The sequence below is a fragment of the Podarcis liolepis genome (assembly GCF_965112155.1).
Source record: "Podarcis liolepis genome assembly, chromosome: 12".
Lineage (NCBI taxonomy): Eukaryota > Metazoa > Chordata > Lepidosauria > Squamata > Lacertidae > Podarcis > Podarcis liolepis.
In genome coordinates, this window is record NC_139563.1 from 41,876,366 (window position 1) to 41,897,749 (window position 21,384).

The 21,384-nt window shown below is 44.6% G+C and overlaps 2 protein-coding genes across 8 annotated transcripts in view; both read left to right on the forward strand.

Annotated features, from left to right (window-relative positions):
* Positions 1–21,384, forward strand: part of LOC310689957 (uncharacterized protein) — a 621,685-nt gene that overhangs the window by 283,630 nt on the left and 316,671 nt on the right. The gene's annotated exons all lie outside the window — the stretch shown is intronic.
* Positions 1–21,384, forward strand: part of RARB (retinoic acid receptor beta) — a 216,823-nt gene that overhangs the window by 154,520 nt on the left and 40,919 nt on the right. For all 4 annotated transcript variants that reach the window (XM_083468366.1, XM_083468367.1, XM_083468369.1 and 1 more), the window contains one exon: positions 14,469–14,610. In XM_083468366.1, coding sequence (XP_083324492.1) covers positions 14,469–14,610 — 142 coding nt within the window. The remainder of the gene's footprint in view (positions 1–14,468; positions 14,611–21,384) is intronic.

Sequence of the window (21,384 nt, forward strand, 5' to 3'; positions counted from 1 at the left end):
AAGCCATACTTCTGCAAAAGACAAGGCAGCCATTGGTATGTTTATGTGATAATGAACAGCAGCACCTCCATGCCACAATAGCAGACCCTATTTTCCAGGGACAGTCTCAGATTTACAGAAGCTGTTCTGGTTTCTGATTTGATCCTGGAATGTCCCGCTTTTCCTCTGGACATCCCTATTTTCATTGGAGAAATGTTGAGGGTAAGCTATCCACCCCACTGTTTTATTACTTCTCTACTTCTTAAATAGTTCTAAAAACAAAATGTTGTGTGGCTTACAAAGGGGTAATAAACTTAAGCATTTTAATCCCTCTTTTCTATAAGAGTCCAGTAGTGCCAGTATAGTTTGATTAGAGTGCAGTGATTTTTTCCCCGGAAGAAGCAAGAATTCATCGCTGCATTTGGTACTGAGGGGTATAAGGAAGTCAAAGTTTTTTTCAGATAAGTTGCTTCTTTACTCTGCTTTTTGTTAAAAGGTGAGATATTTTTTGGGACAATGCTCTGAAGACTGAGGTTGTTCTGAGAATATTGGGCTGTTACTTCAATAATGCCTGCCCTGAGAAATAGTGAACAAAATTGAAGTGAAGGTGGGAGAGGTCCAAGTCTTTAACAAATGTACACATTTAAACCTGTCTTTTCCTTAGCAGCCTTTAGCCTAAAATGATTGAAGGGGGGACGACGACACCAAAGACAGGTTTCAAAAAAGCAACAGAAGGGCGTCATGAGTTTCAAATAACTCCACAAATGCTCAGTGGCTTGAGGGCTTAAACAAGTTACATTGAGAAAAGACCCTGGATCATAATGTAATTTGTTCATCTATACTTAAACATCTGCTTACCAAATTTTGCTTTACACTCCTTTAAAAAAAACCAGGTGCTTTTGGAAGTATACTTAAATTCATTTTAAGCCTTCTTGAACCCAAAAGATGTAAAACTTTACAATGTGCTGGGAAAATGTGCACTGAAGAATTGTTGCACTAGTTTGGAGATAATAATTTGGGAGTATGGAATGGGAATGCAATAATATCTGGGTGGGTGGGTGGGGGAGAGCAGCTACATAAATGGTTTGGGAAAGTGTCATTCTTTAGTAAGAAATACTGTGCTTAATTAATTCTTACTCCTGGGAGGTCAGCCTGGGGCACTCATTATTGTCTTAATTGGTGGTATAAATCCTGAGGCCCTGGAGGAAGAAAAACGAAGAGCAGTTAACAGTGGATAGTCTACAGGAAAAGTGCTAGCTGGTGGTTGGGGCACAATTGCAGATTGTGACAGTTTACGAGTTCAGTGGGTTAGAGGTCTAGCCCTACCTAAATTAGGTTAGAGTGTCTTGAATATATTTTGTTAAAAGAAAAGATGATTCATCGCTGTATTTGGCATGCAGAGGTCTAGGGGTCTTCCTTCTTTCTTAGATCAGAGCTTCTTTCAGATCTCTCCTACTGATATTAAGTTAGTGAAGTTTCCCATCTGGTGTTTCCAAAGAGTTTCAAGTATTTTAGCAGATTTTGCAAAGAGAGAAGTGTGTTCTTCTTGTTGTTTTACTCATTTTATCAATACTTATTTGAAAGTTTTTTTGAAGAACCAGTATGTTCATGAACTCATATTTTCTCCCCCCAAATATTCTTATTATTGTAGACAAGTGTCTCAAAATTCAGATGGGTTTTGATTTAACTGAGAGTAGTTCACATCTATGGGACGCGGGTGACGCTGTGGGTTAAACCACAGAGCCTAGGACTTGCCGATTGGAAGGTTGGCAGTTCGAATCCCCGCGACGGGGTGAGCTCCTGTTGCTCGGTTCCTGCTCCTGCCAACTTAGCAGTTTGAAAGCACCTTAAAGTGCAAGTAGATAAATAGGTACCGCTCTGGCGGGAAGGTAAACGGCGTTTCCGTGCGCTGCTCTGGTTCGCCAAAAGCGGCTTAGTCATGCTGGCCACATGACCCGGAAGCTGTACTCCAGCTCCCTCGGCCAATAAAGCGAGATGAGCGCCGCAACCTCAGAGTCAGCCACGACTGGACCTAATGGTCAGGGGTCCCTTTACCTTTACCTAGTTCACGTCTTACTCAATTGTTTGCCACTGCATTTATGTTTGGTCCTTGTTAGACATAGCTGTGCTACAGCCACACGATGCTCTCCTGCTGTTGTGCATCACAGGGGAAGAATGGTAATGTGGAGAAAGTGACCTTTCTGTGGGAAGCGTCTGCCTTCCCTTTTAATCTCTGCACAGTGCTTAGAAAATTGTAGGTGTTATAACTGATGATAAATTACTGTTACTCTGACTGTGGACTTAGAAGTGAGGTGGAATTGGCTTAAGGAGGGTGAAATATGCTTCGTTTGACCATAAAGTTGTGAATTTTATACTTTGGAGTGAGAGAAGATTTCTAGGTTGGCAGCACACTCCCATTTCTAGTTAGATTCAGACGGGGGATTTCATTTTACATTATGTGAGAGAGTAGTTCATTCATGCCAGCATAGCATGTTTTACTCCTGAAGTGAAATGAGCAAGTTTGGGTGGCCCACTAAGGTTTAACTTTACAAACTTTACAAATGTGTATACAGTGGTGCCCCGCAAGACGAACGCCTCGCAAGACGAAAAACTCGCAAAATGAAAGGTTTTTTCGTTTTCGAGTTGCCTCGCAAGACGAATTTCCCTATGGGCTTGCTTCGCAAAACGAAGCTTGCCCCGCAAGCTCCGGGGACAGCGGGTCTTCCCCGCTGTCCCTGGACCTCTTTTGAAGCAAGGGGTGGCGGGGAGAAGCGATCTTCTCCCCGCAGCCCCAGGTCCGGGGACAGCGGGAAGCACTTCCCGCTGTCCCCGGACCTCTTTTGAAGCAAGGGGCAGCGGGGAGAAGCGATCTCCCCGCAGCCCCTTGCTTCAAAAGAGGTCCGGGGACAGCGGGGAAGAAGCGATCTTCTCCCCGCAGCCCCAGGTCTGGGGACAGCGGGAAGCGCTTCCCGCTGTCCCCGGACCTCTTTTGAAGCAAGGGGCTGCGGGGAGAAGCTATCTTCTCCCCGCAGCCCTTTGCTTCAAAAGAGGGGACAGAGCGGCGCTTCCCCTCTGTCCCTGGACGGTCTCCATAGGAACGCATTGATTGATTTTCAATGCATTCCTATGGGAAACCGTGCTTCGCAAGACGAAAAACTCGCAGGAAGAAAAACTTGCGGAACGAATTAATTTCGTCTTGCGAGGCACCACTGTACAGTCATACCTCGGAAGTCAAACGAAATCCGCTCTGGAAATCCATTTGACTTCCAAAACGTTCAGAAACCAAGGCGCAGCTTCTGATTGGCTGCAGGAAGCTCCTGCAGCCAATCGGAAGCCGCATCGGACGTTCGGATTCCAAAGAACGTCCGCAAACCGGAACTCTCACTTCCTGGTTTGTGGTGTTTGAGAGCCAAAACGTTTGACTTGCAAGGCGTTCGGGATCGAAGGTACGACTGTACTTAGGGCTGCTGTAAATGTACCACTTTTGAATCTGGAGTAGCCCATAGCATCCTGTGCTCCTCCCTCCACCTCTGGAGTGAAAATTCCTGCCACTTGTCTTGTGGTTACATACTGTACTGTGTTGCGAGAAACAGGTTATGTTGGCATTAAGGATCTGGTTAACCGGTATTTCAGATGAGAGGAAGAAACTCTGCTTACCTACTTTAACTATGGTTAGCATTGCTGGCTGCTTAGCCATCCATGGCAATCACAAGCAGGGAACAGGAAGGTTAAATCTGTGCAGCAGAAAGAAAGAGGTGAGGGCAGGGAAGGAGAGCAGGATCTTGAGATCTGCTTCCTGTTGCTTAACTGTGGATTCTATATCTACCCAGCACCGAAGATACCACACATTGCTTCACCTTTGGATGCCACAAATATGCTGCTTTTTCAAGTGCTGTAAAATGTTGGATAGATGATGCTGGATTTTAAGTGAATCGCTACCTGGTTTTGATTTTAGAGGCTCTTGTGCACTATATATTATCATCAGCTGCTTTATCAGCCTATCATGGAATAGTTGACAAGGTAGAAATTTGCACTTAAGAGAAATCTAGCTCCTGAATCACTTAATTTATCCTTTTGGTGTTATATATCCTTCCCTAGCAAGGAGGAGAAGGAGGCAGCAGCAGCAGCAGCAGCAGCAGCAGCAGCAGCAGCAGCAGCACACTAGATTTAATGTGGTACAATTTCAGTGCAGACTCAATGTGGTAAAACACAGTGCATATCTTCTTCCCATGTGACTGTTCCTAATCTGTACTGAACTTAACACCACTGCTTAAATTAAATACAGTCAGAAGGAATGCTATAGGCAAAGGCAATGTGCATTTCTCTGGAAGTTGTTTGCTACAAATATAGTATTGACAGTTCACAGTCAAACCATGTCGATGACTATGATGCAATTCAGTTTTATTCCCTGTTGCAGAGCTGGTTAATGCACTTGTAATTGTCTTTCTGCCAGCTGGCCAAGAGAGACACGGGAGCTTGTTTCTTCTATCATTTGTAAAAAGAAATAAAAATTGACTCATATTTGTAGTACGACTGTGTTGCAGCATTTCTCCTGCATCATACCAAATTAGGGGGTGAATGTTATTCAAAATGCCTTCCGAAGAATATGTTAGCAGTGCGTGGCCTCAGGCCTGGGAAGTCACAGCAAATAGAGTCAAAAGATGGGAACTGATTTCATTGGGACTGACTTTGGAGTACGTAAGACTGCTTTGGAAAAGAGAGAGAAAAGCAGAATTTCTTGGTGCTTTAAAAAGGAGGAAGGAAAACTACCTTGTTATTTGTTCATAACAAAATGTTCTATTCCAACGGTGGCCAACTCCCCAGAGACTGTGATCTACTCACAGAGTTAAAAACTGGCAGTGATCTACCCCCCTTGGGAGGGAGGGTTCAGGTCAAAGTTGTTGAGCGTTTTTTTGGGAGAAGGAAAGCCCTGTTTTTTAGGGGTTCAGGTCAAAGTTGTTTTTTTAGGGAGAAGGAAAACCCCATTTTTAGGGGTGATGGAGAAAGTTGCTGAGCTTTTCTTAGGGGAGCCAAAGTTGATGAGCTTCTTTGGGGGAGCCAGTGATCTACTGGTGATCTACCACAGACATCCAGTGATCTACTGGTAGATCATGATCTACCTATTGGACATGCCTGTTCTATGCTGTTTGTTGAGTGCCGCAGATAATAAGTGAAGCTTGTTCTTGTTTATCTATCTATCTATCTATCTATCTATCTATCTATCTATCTATCTATCTATATGACAACACAGGGATATGGGTGGTACTGTGGGTTAAACCACAGAGCCTAGGACTTACCAATCGGAAGGTCGGCAGTTTGAATCCCCGTGACAGGGTGAGCTCCCGTTGCTCGGTCCCTGCTCCTGCTAACCTAGCAGTTCGAAAGCATGTCAAAGTGCAAATAGATAAATAGGTACCGCTCCGGCAGGAAGGTAAACGGCGTTTCCATGCGCTGCTCTGGTTTGCCAGAAGTGGCTTAGTCATGCTGGCCACATGACCTGGAACCTGCACGCCCGCTCCCTCGGCCAGTAAAGCGAGATGAGCGCCGCAACCCCAGAGTCAGTCACGACTGGACCTAATGGTCAGGGGTCACTTTACCTTTTTAGTGACAACACAACACCATCTCAGTCTTATTAAACGCCTGGAAAGAAAGGTCAGTGCTTACCTAGCACAGAAAAGATGTCATCAAAAGCTCTAAGCATTCCACGGACATGGAGCCACAACTGAAAAGACCCTGTCCCATGTCACTGTCCTTTGAATCTTCCTTAGAGTGGGAACTTGGAGAAGGGCATGCAGTGAAGATCTAAGGCTCTGGTGTGGTTTCTCCTAAGATTTTAACCTTAGGATTTGTTTTGAAATCGTGGTCCTATAGCAACTTTTACGTAGTAAATGCCTTCATCGCGATTCACAGCGAGCACCGTCAGGTTCGTAAAAGCATGTCTGATGTGGAAACACCCTGCAGTTTCCACTCCTTCCACAGGTAAGTTGCTGTTTGTCTCGGGTGTCCTTCCCTGCATTCAAGTGTACTCTGAAAGACAACTTATGGGGTTCCCACTGCTCTAGTTCTCTCCCCACTCTCCCTCGAGCATAGAGTCAACTAGCCTGTTCTGGGAGCATCATTACATTAAAGGCAAAATTCCTCCCAAGTTTGTGCGGAGAGAGGCCACACCAAGAGGAATTCTGCTTTCTGTGCAACTTTCCAAGATACAGGGGCCATTTCAAGATCCGGACCTGGCAACCCTAATCTGTCTAAAGAGATGGATAGAGAATTTCCTTGAGCGAGTATTAACCGGTCTGAATTTAGACAAAGCTTTTTCCTAATCTCCCTTTTGGCACAGATTGTGTAACTGTCCCATTGAGCAGGCAGGCCACGTTGATCTAAATGAGTCTTACATAAGCACTTGGAAAATGAGCGTATGTGTAGATTTGTATGGGTATTTTATGCTAATATTCTAATACGGCATGTTACATGACATTCACGCATGTCTATTCTTTGTAAATGCAGAAAAGCTGTATTTGTCAGTAGTCCATGGGAGCCAAGTATGGAGGGCCATAGGGGCCAAGCCCGCCCCCCATTCCAAATCATAGGGCACTCACCCTGTGGCGTGTCCACACAACATGTCAGCATGTTCCACATCATGTGTGTGTGACATTAGCATGCTGCGGGGTGTTCGCACATGCCGTGCTGACGTCTTGTGGCCCCGGGGCCCCTCGATCACGGGGGCAAGGTGGCGCAAGTGCAATAGTCTATCTAGAAGGGTGGATAGGTAAAGGTAAAGAGACCCCTGACCATTAGGTCCGGTCGTGACCGACTCTGGGGTTGCGGCGCTCATCTCGCTTTATTGGCCGAGGGAGCTGGCGTACAGCTTCCGGGTCATGTGGCCAGCATGACTAAGCCGCTTCTGGCGAACCAGAGCAGCGCACGGAAATGCTGTTTGCCTTCCCGCCAGAGTGGTACCTATTTATCTACTTGCACTTTGATGTGCTTTCGAACTGCTAGGTTGGCAGGAGCAGGGACCGAGCAACAGGAGCTCACCCCGTCGCGGGGACTCAAACCGCCGACCTTCCGATCGGCAAATCCTAGGCTCTGTGGTTTAACCCACAGCGCCACCCACGTCCCTGAAGGGTGGATACTTGCCATCAACAGAAGCTTACTGAGTGAGCTTCTCACCTGCAGACTCTTGCTTTTTCACCAACCTACTTTTCTCCTTAAGTCACATAGCAACAGCTAACTTGCAAGTCAAAAATCTCAGCTTGAATTTGTTTATCTGCCATCGTCAATAAGATGAGGCATGCCGCATGCCAGACAGCACATTCCTGTGATTTAAAAACAAAAGAAATCAAGCCCCTATCAGGCCATATTTCCTTTTGAGACACAGCATGAGAATAACTGAGGGTTTTAAATCATAGGAGTTGCCATGTAGAAAATAGAAGCAGTGGTGTGATTTGGCATAGATGCACAGAATTGTTTTAATAGTGTTTGCTATTAAGGTAATGCATTCCATAGGATTTGAAATCCTTTAAAACGCCCTTGAATTCTGAGCAAAGGGGCATTTGGCTTAGCGTCACAGAGGAAGTGATACACACAATGACTTCCTTTGTACCCAGATGGCATTCTGAAGTCCTTTGTGACACTGGTTATTAAATCTGTTCAGATCTTCTTTAAGCAACCTATCCCTGAACTAAACTCTTTCATGTTTGACATAGCAATAGACAAGCATTACAAAAGTAAATAGCAACAAGGTTGGCCTCTTTTTTTTTGGCATTGTGTTAAAGTAACATTGTCTAAATGGGTTACTTTGGCTTTAAATAATAGACCTAGTAACTGGCTTTATTTGCTCACCGGGTACATGTGGTTTCACATACCATTCTCCACTTTCAATGGGGCAGATAAGGTATCAACACAATTAAAAGTGAAAAATAATCTGTCTGCTTTGCCAGTGGTGAATGCTCAGAGAACACACACTGATACAATAGATTTTGAATAATTTATACGAGTCGTCTTTTTTTTCTTCCTCTTTCCTTCTCGCAATCTGTAAATGAGGACACCTAATGCGACATGGCCAGGATGATACTCTATCCATCTTCCGTTAAGATAAGAAGATGTTTGGGGTGGGGAGGGGGAGGCAGGGGAGAGGGAGGAGCTTTTCAGTCAAGTCTGGTTTTGTGCTGAGCAAGGGGGTGGGTGGGTTGGGGGGAAACCGACAGTAAAAAAAAAAAGCAAGCTTCTATTAATCAGGAATTGCATTTGCAAACTGATAAAAGAAGCAGCAAAGTGAAAATTTCAAAACGCCAAATTAATTTGGCTCCTAGCACTGCTCCTTCATTCAGTAAATTAAATACGAAGTGCCGGCACTCTCCCGATGAAATGTTTGGTGGGTGGCATGCTAGAAGGAACCACTGCTATTTTCTTTTTCTTCTCTCCACCCCCCCCCCTCCCGGTAGCCCAATGAGACAGTATATCTGGCTGCTAACCAGAAGGTTGGTAGTTCGAGTCCACCCAGGGACAGCTGCAGACAGGATTCCTGCATTGCAGGGGGTTGGACTAGATGACCCTAGGTACCCTTACAGTTCTAGGTTTCTGTCCAGGCCATAGTAAAACAACACATTTTTGCTTGCTGAGTGTATTTGATTTTGCATGGCAAGGATAATAGGCTTGCAGTGTGTGTGTGTGTGTGTGTGTGTGTGTGTGTGTGCAGCTCCAGTGCTCCTATCAAAGAGGATTTATACGGGTGCTATAGCGCCCATTAACACTAATGAGAATTGTTCATGTAAATTCCTTATGCCTCACAGGCATAATCTATCCCTCGTAAGAGTGCTCAACACTAATAAATAGAGCAAAATGTGGGCAAATGGGTCCTTTAAAAAAAAACCTAACATATGAGACTTCATACCCTGATGGCTATTAATTTAAAGGCGTTATATCATTACAATTATTGTTATTATAGATAATAAATTATGTGCTCCCTCTTGGCATGGGCAGTTTTCCTAGAAGAGAATTTCAGATACACAAACCAATATTGTGGCTCCACCATGGGTTGCAAAAGTGGGTTTGGAGAAATTTGGGATGGGATGCTGCAAGGCAGAGTGAGCTGGGACCCCACCAAGTATGTGGAGGTACAATTTCTGGGAAGAATTACCAGGCGGGAGAATAGTTCCATAACACCTCTCTTTGCTTGCAGATTCTCTTGAGCAAATGGTGTCTTTTTAGTCCATTCCCACCCACCTTGCTTTTTTAGCCTATCTGATCCCAGCTGAAACCAGAAAAATGTCCTGGAAAATAGCTGAGGGGAGAATTAGCAGACATAGGAAGTGTTAAACACTCCCTTTTCCCACCTGTCAGTTTTTCACCTGCAAATATTTCTTCATTGCAGTACATCAGGAAATACAAGCTTGGGAACACATGTTTGCCATGATCTCTTTAATAGTCCTGCCCTAATTAATTAATTAATTCATTAATAATACCCACCGCCTCACCCTAAGGTCCCAGGGCAGGTTTAAGCTATTTAAAATACAACATTTTTTAAAAAAAAACTTAAATTACAAAAAAAAATCAAAGTTACGAAAAATATCTTCTAATCTCAATAACATCTAATAAAAAGTAACCATTAATACAATTTGAATTTTATTATTTTGGTCACAGACCAGTTCCAGCCCACATACAATATCTAGTAAGTCATAAAACACGATAGGGATACATTTGAATTTGCAATTAAGTATAACCGGGACAATACAGATATAGCAACAGTTAAAAAATATATAAATTAAATCTTGGTCACTAACATATAACCTAAAATTATCATTTAAGGCCTTAATCATTATGATAGCACAGCTTGTTCCCTAAGTTTTATGGCAATCACACAGAATTTGGCTACCCTTAATGCGATCCCATTCATACAATTGTTTATCTTGTATTCAGATTTCCAATCGTTATGCATTATAAACCTCAAAGGTCATTTTCTAAAAAGAGATTGCTATTCCCATGTCGTGGGATGCTTTAATGAGATACCCTCTCATCTGCGTTGGGCTTTCAAAATAGTGGTAAGAGCCATTGACTGTCCCTCAGCCTAACCCACTTCAGAGGGTTATTGTGGGGATTAAATGAGGAGGGTGAATACCATGTATGCCTCCTTGAGCTCCTGGGGGGCTGGGGAAGTGAGATATAAATTCAAGAAATAAAATAAATAAAGGCTGTCACATTCCCTTGCTTGGAATTAAGCCAAGGGGAACTGAGCAGCAGAGGCCAAGCGAAATTCTTCTGCACATTTTTACTTCTGCTTAGTTGTATGGCGTTTCCCCACCATTCCATTCCTTTCTCCTGGCACCTTTCCCTTGTTTGTGTCCTTTTCCTTCCTGCTTGCCGGCTGGCAACTTCAGCTCATAGCATCGTAGAGTTGGAAGGGAACCTGAGGGTCATCTAGTCCAACCCCTCTGCAATTTAGGAATCTAAACTTGCAGCATTCATGAGAGGTGTTCATCCGACCGCTTCTTAAAAACCTCGAAGGAAGGAGATTCCACCACCTCCTGAGGGAGTCTGTTCTACCGTCTAATACCTCTGTCAGAAAATCCTTCCTGGTGTTAATGTTGTGATAAGCATGGCATATTCACTACCAACAGTCAAGTGAGATACCTAGACTGTATCTCACTCAATATAGAGGAGAGGTGGGTGAGAGATCCAAAGGGTTCTATTCAATATTAATCATACTCTCAGTAAGGTAAAGGGACCCCTGGCCATTAGGTCCAGTCGTGGCTGACTCTGGGGTTGTGGCGCTCATCTCGCTTTATTGGCCGAGGGAGCCGGCGTACAACTTCTGGGTCATGTGGCCAGCATGACTAAGCCACTTCTGGCGAACCAGAGCAGCGCATGGAAATGCCGTTTACCTTCCTGCCGGAACGGTACCTATTTATCTATTTGCACTTTGACGTGCTTTAGAACTGCTAGGTGGGCAGGAGCTGGGACTGAACAACGGGAGCTCACGCCATCGCAGGGATTCGAACCGCCGACCTTCTGATCAGGAAGTCCTAGGCTCTGTGGTTTAACCCACAGCGCCACCTGCGTCCCCCATACTCTCAGGAGACCCACTGAAATTAATGGACAGGACTAAGTCACTTTCCTTACTCACATCCTGTCCAGGAGGCGGTTCTGCCTGTCAGCTTCCTCCATCTCAGTGTTGCCCTTATAGGGAAGAAGATGGGGGCAAATTAGCTCTGCCTGACGTTGAGTTGTGTCAACTACTAGTCCTACCCATTGAAAGTTATTGAACCTGGCTTACATCCATTAATTTCAATGGATTTGCTCTGAGGAGGACTGGCATTAGGTTAACCTATTGGTTGTGGCTCCATCTACTATTGGCCTCCCTGCTTTCTGCCCTCCAAGGCCCACCAAGGGCAGGGCCGGCCCAAGACATTTGGCACCTGATGGCAAGTCACAAAATGACAGCCCTGCACCCCACCAGGAAAGAAGGAGTGAGTGAAGAACTACATGAAGAACAAAGGAGGAATAAAGATCTACTTCAGGATCTCCTGCCCCCATGGATCCTGCCTCATGCATGAACCAGCCCTCACTATGGGATGAGACCTTAATTCTTTTGTGCTAAACTATGTTTGATTTTGTTTGTTACAATTTATCTTATAAAAGGGAATCATTTATTATTTTCAATACATAAAATATAAAACAAACAAACAAAAGCAAATTTTAAAATATCAGAAATGACAGAGGGGGGCATATATCCATTTTCTTGTCAACAAAATCAGAAGCTGTGAGGAGCCGCCCATTAGTGGAAACATTTAAAAAGTCCATGTTTCCCACACTGTTGTCTCCAGAAGGCGCTAGAGGTTTGTTGTATTCATAAAAATGGCAAAGTCCCACCACACAGTATAAAAATGCTTTGGATCTTCTAAGTCTTTGGAAACCTTTATATTGTGGGTCACCTTTTCTGAAGTTGTCAGTTCCGTACACAGGAATATTTGCATGGAAGTAATTTTGTTAATTTAAAGCAAAGGGACAAATTTATGTCTCCCTCTGTTGTTCATGAATTTGCAACCACGGGGAACAGGAAGACATCAGCACTCGCCTATCCAACCTCTTCCTGTAAGTGAGAGGGGCCTTCTCATTTTCCTTCTTGAGCAATTGTAATTGAGCAATTGTAATTAAATTAAATTAAAAGGGTTGCCTGGGTCTCGTAGCCTAAGAGGACAACTGTTGAACAGGTGACCTATAAATGCAAGTCAAATGGGTCGAGTATCCCTTCTTGTAATGATTATATAGTGGGTTTTGTTCCCCGTGTTCTGTGGATAGGGTGGCTCATTTCTTTTTTAAATGTTTTCTTGCCCGACTTCCCTATAATATCAGCAACAGCACGGACTTAGTTCCAAATATCCCCTTTGCACAAGCTGGGGGCTCTTCCATTCATGCAAGTTGGGTGTCTCCGATTACCATTAATTATGTACCCCCACCCACAGCTGCAGCCCCCATATTTGAACTGCACACCTTTCTGGAGGGTTCTCCAGCTCTCAGCAGCATCCTTTATAGGGCTTCAGTGGGAAGGAGGAGACGAAAACCTCAAATGGTTCATGGAATTCAAGCCATGGTATTTGTTCAGAAGGACTAAATCCTCAGTTCAAACACAGATGAGCAAGAAGAAATTATTTTATCAGATAACTGAAATATACTCGGAGTCGAGAGTGGATTTCATGCTCTTTATTCAGCTCATAGTGGTGAGAAGGAATGGAAGTACCCCCAGAATGTCTGCTTTATATACATTATTTACACAATGGGCTCCACGTGATTGGCTAATTCCGGGATTCTCCTGTAGGCCAATCAGGTTGCTTATTCACTTCCACCTGGAGCTGGATTGGGTGGCTCCTGTGGACAAATCAGACTGCTGCAGTCTGAATCCTATTGTTTTAGGACCAATCGGACTGCTGCAAATTGGATCCTATTCAACTCAGTACATAACAATAACCTTTCAGAATTAAGAAAGACCTGAGAAGTCACATTTAATTTTATTTGATACCTTGCTATAGTTTTATTGTGCATGGGTTGAATCTTGCTTAGTTGTGAAGCCCTGAAAACAATCATTTTGGGATCCTTAAATGGCCAAACTAATCCCTAAAATTAGGAAGGTGCCAGCACTGAGATGATGTTGTATTGTTTATGTGATCTCTTCTCCCTGCCTCCACTGCTTTGCACAACAGGTATTTCACTCTGAAATTTTTGCTGTGGGTTCAGACCTGTCACATGGCTTCCATTCCTTAGTCCATAGCCATCGCACTTCAGTTGAACTAACTGTCAGCTGCCTCTTCATCTTTGCTGTGATCAAATAGTTCCCCTTTCTGGTTTTAAGAATACATGGCATTATGAGAAGTAAAAGGCCACAGTGTGGCTCCATAATTTAAATACAGGCAGGCATCCTATTGCAGTTAACTGTCTTGCTTCGTTTGCCAGTCAAGAGAATGCATTGTCTACAAAGTTTATTGCTGAATTCAGAACTGGGTCTTTCTATTTCTTAAAACAATAAAATAAACTAACTAGGGTGTTATAACGTTAATGTTCTGCGATTGACATATAAAGCCTTGCAACCAGATTATCTCTGGGAATGTCTTTCCTTGTATACCTCTGCCTGGTCGCTTCGATCCTCAGGAGAGATGCTCTTAATAGAGTTGTACACTTTGAGGCTTCGTTTTATGTCCACTCAGACATGAGTGTATAGGCACCTTCCCTTTAGGATTTGTTCCCAATGAACATAAGGCAGGCACTTAAGGTATTAGCATTTCAGCACCCGGTTAAAACTCACCAGTTCATCCAGGCTTTCTTTCAGGAGTGATTTGTTTTGGGCTTTGTACTTATGTATTTTGTACTTATTTATGAGTGTGACTATTGTTTGTTTTCTGCTGTTCACCACCATATGTTTTTTTTTTCTTCCTCTTTATGTTGCTGGTATCCAAATGTCTGCAAGCAAACAAACAAGATTTGCCCTGGTTCATACATCCAGCCAGGTGGCATTGAAATAACCTTAGGGGATGTTGCCACCATGTGAATCAATGACTGGTCACCTGGAGGCGTCAACAAAATGGAAATTCATGCAATGTACTTTTAGTTTAGCACTAATGCAGAGGTCCCGGGTTGTGCCACAAGCTATCTTCCTGATGGAGGGGGCGATTTTTGTTGTTCCTCTACTAAGCTCTTGCAGAATCCCCCCCCCCCACAACACAGTATATGAACCTTTCTTTTTTTCTTCTATTTTCTGAATCCTTGCTCTGTGTACTGGGCTACATTCCCTCTACTGGTAAATAGCATTGTTTATTTTTGATTAAGCGTTATTTACCATGTTGTGAAGTCATCATATTAGATGCTGAATATTTCATAAAGCCTTGAAGGTTATCAAACCTAGTCATAGTGCTGCATGCATTTCAGTCACTTTGCAGAGTAACTTTCAACATGATGAGAGGTTTCATTTCATTCCTTTCTTTCCTTCTGCTTGATTGCAGGGTTTTTTCCGCAGAAGCATTCAGAAGAACATGGTTTATACATGCCACCGAGATAAGAACTGTGTTATTAATAAAGTCACTAGGAACCGCTGCCAGTACTGCAGACTACAGAAGTGCTTTGAAGTGGGAATGTCCAAAGAATGTGAGTTGCTTGTAGAAATTGTCTCATTTTACTTATCTACATCTATATATTTGGATTACAGTGGTGGTCATGGGGGTGTGGCTTCCTAATCAGACATATTGGGGTCAGAAATTAGTGTGGATGCTACTTTGAATATCTCTTCCTTTAAAAAATGGGGGGAAGGGGCCTTTTTTATATAGCACATGTCTACATGGGGATTTGTCTAAACCACTGAGTCTCTTGGGCTTGCCGATCAGAAGTTGGCGGTTCGAATCCCCGCGACGGGGTGAGCTCCCGTTGCTCTGTCCCAGCTCCTTGCCAACTTAGCAGTTCAAAAGCACGCCAGTGCAAGTAGATAAATAGGTACTGCTGTGGCGGGAAGGTAAACGGCATTTCTGTGCGCTCTGGTTTCCGTCACAGTGTTCCGTTGCGCCAGAAGCGGCCACATGACCTGGAAAGCTGTCTGTAGACAAACGCTGGCTCCCTCGGCCTGAAAGCGAGATGAGCGCCACAACCCCATAGTCACCTTTAACTGTCTAGGGGTCCTTTACCATTTTTTTACCTTGTCGGAGCCCATAAATGGTTGTGTCGAATCCCTGCAAAACTACACAGCAACTCTGTTCCCAATCCAAACAGCAGGATCGTAGTAGGGCTCCCATGTGTTGTGCAGCCCGCATGAATGTGCAAGTCTCACACACCTCACTGTTTGTGGAGACTGCTTCCTGTACATCTAGCTTAGCACTTGCATTATGACCAAGCAGCCTGGTATATGTTTTTTTTCTGTAGATGAGCTTGTAAGAAAAACATATTTCTTTGTGTGCGCACACACACACACACACAATCCAGAAGCTGAATGTTACAGGTTCATCTGTGAGAGAGAAATATGTTGATAATAGACATGCAGATTGAAGAGAAGCTTAAAAAAAGAGCTCTCAAATTATGAAATAACTGAGCCCAAGCAAAATTAGAATAGAAGGAGATGGCTGTTAGCAAAGACCAGCGAGCAAGCAGACATATGAAGAGTCAGAAGTAAAAATAAATACTGATGTACAAGTGTCAGGACAAAAGGTGGGATGGAGAGAGTCAGCGGTGCCAACTTAAATAAAATATTGCAGGGGGGGGGCAGGTAAGCCCTGTCCCGCATAATCAATCACATGATGCTGTGTGCATACACCATTTGAATGGGAATGCCAATCAATTTTGTGGGGGCCTGGCCCCCTCAAATATTTTATTGTGGGGACTGAAGCCCCCACGGCCCCTAGGAGTTGGCTCCCATGAAGAGAGTCATGAAATGTTTGTCCAAATAACCTTTGACGGTGCCGTGGAATAAAGTTGAGAGAATACAGTGAGATGGCCTTTTCTTAATTCCAACTGAATTAGAGTCAGAAAAGGGCCTCTGAGGTGGGAGGGGAGGAAAAGAGGGGAGATATCAGCATTCTTGTATGATTTCCAAGATATGCAGAAGTCCCCCCCCCCAAAAAAAAATGCTTAAAAATTGTGGTAGGCTCCTCTGCCCAATGAAGATTGAGTATATACAATAACTTCTAAGAGCCATGAAATGTTGCACGTCAGATGGAAAAGAAAAACAGTGAATTGACGGACGGTGTGGAGCGACTTAAACATCCTGGCATTGTCTAGCTGCAACCCTGAAAAGGAGCAGTCCTATTAGAGGCTGAGGACATGTTGCAGCCTTTCACAGCTTTGCTTGTGAATGTCAGAAAAGGCCATCGGAACATAAGAAAATCTCAGCTGGATCAAACCAAAGCCCCATCTAGCCAGGCGTTCTGTTCTGAAAGTGGTCAGCCAGTCGCCCATCAGAAGCCCACAGGCAGGAGGACATGAGTGCAATAGCCCTTCAAGCCAGGCTTTTACCTTTTATATACCTCACCAGTGGCACCCTGTACAACACTAAAATTCAGCGCCCCACTTCTCATGCCACATTCTACAGCTTTGTTTTGGCGCCCCCTGCAGCTTGGCACCCAGTGTGACCACACCAATCGCACCCTACTAAAGCCACCTCTGACCTCATAGTGGGTCAGATACAGAACATTTTGATCGTAAGGTGCATCGCAAGGTTCATGTTGTTAAGTTTATATTTTTTCTGTGCTTGAGTCTTAAGAGGTGAGATTTCTAACCGGGCTGTAATGTACACCGCTAAACTAATCTTAAGCATCTGTGTTTCTTCAATTGCCTGAAACTCCTCAGTTAGAATACAGCGCTGCAAACTTAGATGCGAAAGCAAAGCAGGTCTTAAACTCTTGTCCTGTGTTTACAAGCGCCAGAATCAGAAGGAATCTGAAAAGCAAGATGCCCAGAGTGTGTAACAAGATCTTCCGTGCACCTGCATTGAAAAACAATGCTGTAGTAGAGGGAGGAATACAGCCGTTGCCTGTATAAATTACTTTTTGAACTCTAGCTGTCTCGTAGCAGAATTTTGGATGGTGGGTGTCAACTTGGAGTCCACATAAAATATTTAGTTGATAATTTTTCAGTTACAAGAGTTGGCAGGGAAGCAGAGTAATAAAAGTGCAGCCATTGATATCTTCTGGGTGCAAATAAGGGCAATACAACATTAGTATGAAACACAGTACGAGGTTACTGTGATGTTATTTTTGTTTATTCGTTTTTTATTTACTAAATTTAATTGGCTTCTTTTTTACCAAGGCAACTCAAAGTGGCTTGCAATATGTGATGATGATAATAAATTTTTTACACCACACCTCCGCAAAAGAAAAACAAATATCTAAAAGACAATCTTATTTTTAAAAGGCAGGATTAAAACATCCCACCCACTGAAGGAGTCCACAGATAAGATATTAAAAACATGAAAGTAATGAGAAATTAGACATTCACAAAGTGTTCCTAACTAACAATTTTATAAAACTAGCATTCCTGAATGAATTGAGTGGTTTCAAACTTAAGTTTTACTCATAATAGACCCATTGAAATCAATGAACGTGACTTCGCTTCGGCCCATGAATTTCAGTAGGCCTACTCTGTGTAAAACCTAGTTAAATACCGCCCACTGTTTTTGGTTATTCCCTTAGGAAAGCGTTTCTACAAAAGCCACTTCAGCTGTGTGTGCGTGCGCGCGCATGACGTCTCCCTCCCCTTCCTGCCATTCTGTTCACAAAGTGCTTGATTGGCTGCAAGCGCATTTTCCCGTACAACATGAGTGCCACAAACAAAGGACAAGAAGACGTTCCCGAGGCTCTGCAGGGAAACAAGCCTATGTTGCTGAACCAGCCCCCAATGGGCAAGTTAATCATGGTGGACAACGTTAATAGCAACCCAAATGCCTGCTCCTAAGGGCAGAGAATGAATGAATGCCCAACCAGAGCTGTGCGAAGTTGTCTGCGTATCCATTACTGTTTGGGTTCCCTGTATTACGGAGAGGATAACTGGCAGCCTTGCGGCCAGAGGCTGCCCTTTTAGTCGGTTTCAGTGGAAAGCAGCTGCGTCCGTAAAGCCTGTGCCCGCCTCCTCCCGCAGTCCCTGCCGTGGTTAGGAATTTAAAGGCATCCATGAGTATAATGTGGTTGTGAAGAGAAGCAAACCCTGTTTCTTTCACTAAGTAGCGGTTTAATTTCAAATAGGTAAATGATGAGCTGCAATTAATTCAGAGATTTGTAGCAGAATAATTATTCTCTTTGAACGTATCCAGGGATTTTATGGCCCTTTTTACTGTAGGGGTTTCCCCTCCCCCCAATGCTCTGCAGAGCTAATGAGCCAAGACTGATGGCAGATGCAGATTTGAATTTTTCTCTTTGGATTAGTGTCTAGTCCTCAAGTCCAGATTGAGGCTGGTGCTGTATTATGCTAGGAGAAAAGGCAACCACATTGCACCAGGACTGTACTTGTGTGCCTTCAGGTGGGATGGCCATTTTCTTTCCTTTTACCTTTTCTAGATACACTCCTGATGGAAGTTACAGATCAAAGCACCAGGTTAGGGACGCTTGTCCTATATAATTCAAAGGTTATAATAATAATAATAATGTACGTGGGTGGCGCTGTGGGTAAAACCTCAGCGCCTAGGACTTGCCGATCGCATGGTCGGCGGTTCGAATCCCCACGGCGGGGTGCGCTCCCATCGTTCGGTCCCAGCGCCTGCCAACCTAGCAGTTCGAAAACACCCCCGGGTGCAAGTAGATAAATAGGGACCGCTTACCAGCGGGAAGGTAAACGGCGTTCCGTGTGCTGCGCTGGCTCGCCAGATGCTGCTTGTCATGCTGGCCACGTGACCCGGAAGTGTCTGCGGACAGCGCTGGCTCCCGGCCTATAGAGTGAGATGAGCGCACAACCCTAGAGTCTGTCAAGACTGGCCTGTACGGGCAGGGGTACCTTTACCTTTATCTTTACTATTATTTATACCCCGCCCATTTGGCTGAGTTTCCCCAGCCACTCTGGGCGGCTCCCAATCAAGTGTTAAAAACAATACAGCATTAAATATTAAAAACTTCCCTGAACCTTCAGATGTCTTTTGAAGATAGGATAGCTTCTTATTTCCTTCACGTCTGAAGGGAGGGTGTTCCACAGGGAGGGTGCCACTACCGAGAAGGCCCTCTGTCTGGTTCCCCATAACCTCACTTCTCGCAATGAGGGAACCGCCAGAAGGCCCTCGGCGCTGGATCTCAGTGTCTGGGCTGAATGATGGGGGTGGAGACGCTCCTTCAGGTATACAGGACCGAGGCTGTTTAGGGCTTTAAAGGTCAGCACCAACACTTTGAGTTGTGCTCGGAAACGTACTGGGAGCCAATGCAGATCTCTCAGGACCAGTGTTATGTGGTCCTGGCGGCCACTCCCAGTCACCAGTCTAGCTGCCACATTCTGGATTAATTGCAGTTTCCGCGTCACCTTCAAAGGTAGCCCCACGTAGAGTGCAATGCAGTAGTCCAAGCGGGAGATAACCAGAGCATGTGCCACTCTGGCGAGACAGTCTGCGGGCAGGTAGGCTCTTAGCCTGCGTACCAGGTGGAGCTGATAGACAGCCGCCCTGGACACAGAACTAACCTGCGCCTCCATGGACAACTGTGAGTCCAAAATGACTCCCAGGCTGCGCACCTGGTCCTTCAGGGGCACGGTTACCCCATTCAGGACCAAGGAGTCCCCCACCCCTGCCCACCCCCTGTCTCCCCAAAACTGTACAGGTTGATAGATAAAAGCATGGTTTAGGCTAGGGCTGGGAGAGATCAACTTTTCAACATCTCGATGTTATGACCAGCCAAACATCGCAATGTTGAAAAGTGGAGGGAGGAACAAGCTGCATTGGCCTCAGCCCCCCAGGGTGAAACCACCACTCCTCCCAGTGCCCGGCAAAGGGAGGAAGGAGGCAGCGGAGAAAGTAAGGCGCAGGCAAACCCCACCTGCGATGTACAGCTGGTTGGAGGCACCATTGCACTCTGGCCCTCAAATTGGTCCTGGATGTTGTATTGATACGTCAGCCAGGCCTAGTTTAGACCAAATTGAAATATATCTGTGTATTTCCCCCCTGTGATCAAATATCTTTGCTCCTCTGAGGATAGTGTTTAATAACTCTCTGTAAGCAGTTAGCTTTATTTCTCTTACCTGCAAGGCACTCTTTCTTTCTCTCTCCCTCTCTCTCTCTTTCTCTGTGCGTCTCTCTCTCATCTTCCTAGTTTCACTTTGCCTTCCATCTGCCAGTTTTAAGGTTTCAAAGCAATGACGCCAGTAAATTATTAATACCAAAATGAAACCCATGTTCTGCTGAGATGGTTATGTAATAGCAACAACGGCACCAAACTCGTCTAATGATCTTTCCCTCCCGTGCCATGTACAGCGAACTAATAGCTTGCAAGTTCATTTGCAAATCATTTAGTTTCAGAAAAGCATTGTGGACAATTGAATAATCTTGCCAAAAGAAACAACCAAAGGGGTTTGAGCATCTTGCTCAGTTGCAGGGGTAGCTGCACCCCATGTGGTTTATTTATTTATTTTCTTGTGTTTATATTCCACCTTTCCCCACATCGTAATGGGGCTCAATGTGGCATGCACACAATTTCCCAGGGACTGAGTCTACCCGGACCTGTTGAGCTTTCAACAAAGGAAGGGTCATCACATGCCTTCAGATCGTACTCTCGGAAGGAAAACGCAACTCTGCTGTCCTCCACCTGATCACCCCATGCAGAAGAAGGCCTGTAGATGTAGAAGAGGACCTTCATCCACTGTGAATGGCTAGAAGTGTTGCAGTGCACTTGAAGCCATAGGAGCACTGTAGGAGGGGCTTGTCAAGGGGCAAGAGGGCATTGCATACATCTGGTGGGGTACCACTCTGAAACATCTCTCTGCATATATATATATATATATATATATATATTTGCTTTCGTAGATTTTCACGGGTACAGGAATGCAGGTTTTGGTGTCTTCGGGTGTCTTCCCGTGTAAGAGTTGGGGTGTCTAGGCGACGTTTCGACGAGGTCTCACTCGTCATCTTCAGGCTGGTGCTTTCGGCTTCTTGTTACTGGAACAGAGCAGGATCTCAGTGTTTGAGTTCCTATAAATACTGTTGAGGGGGTGTGGTGTATAGCCTCAAACGTTCTGGGCAGAGAGGAAGTTCCCAGGTTAGTGTGACACCATCCAGTAGCCAAACCATAGTGGCACCTCCGGATGCTGCACCCCCCTGCAATCCCTACACAGATCTGGCTGGCACAGGGCACAAAACCACAGCTCGCCCCTATACACGAAGCCAAGCCAGAGCACAACTAAGTGCAGTACAGCCATCTTCTCAGAAAAACTCTTCACAAGCTCAAGAGGTCAAGACACGAAAGCTTTAGCAAC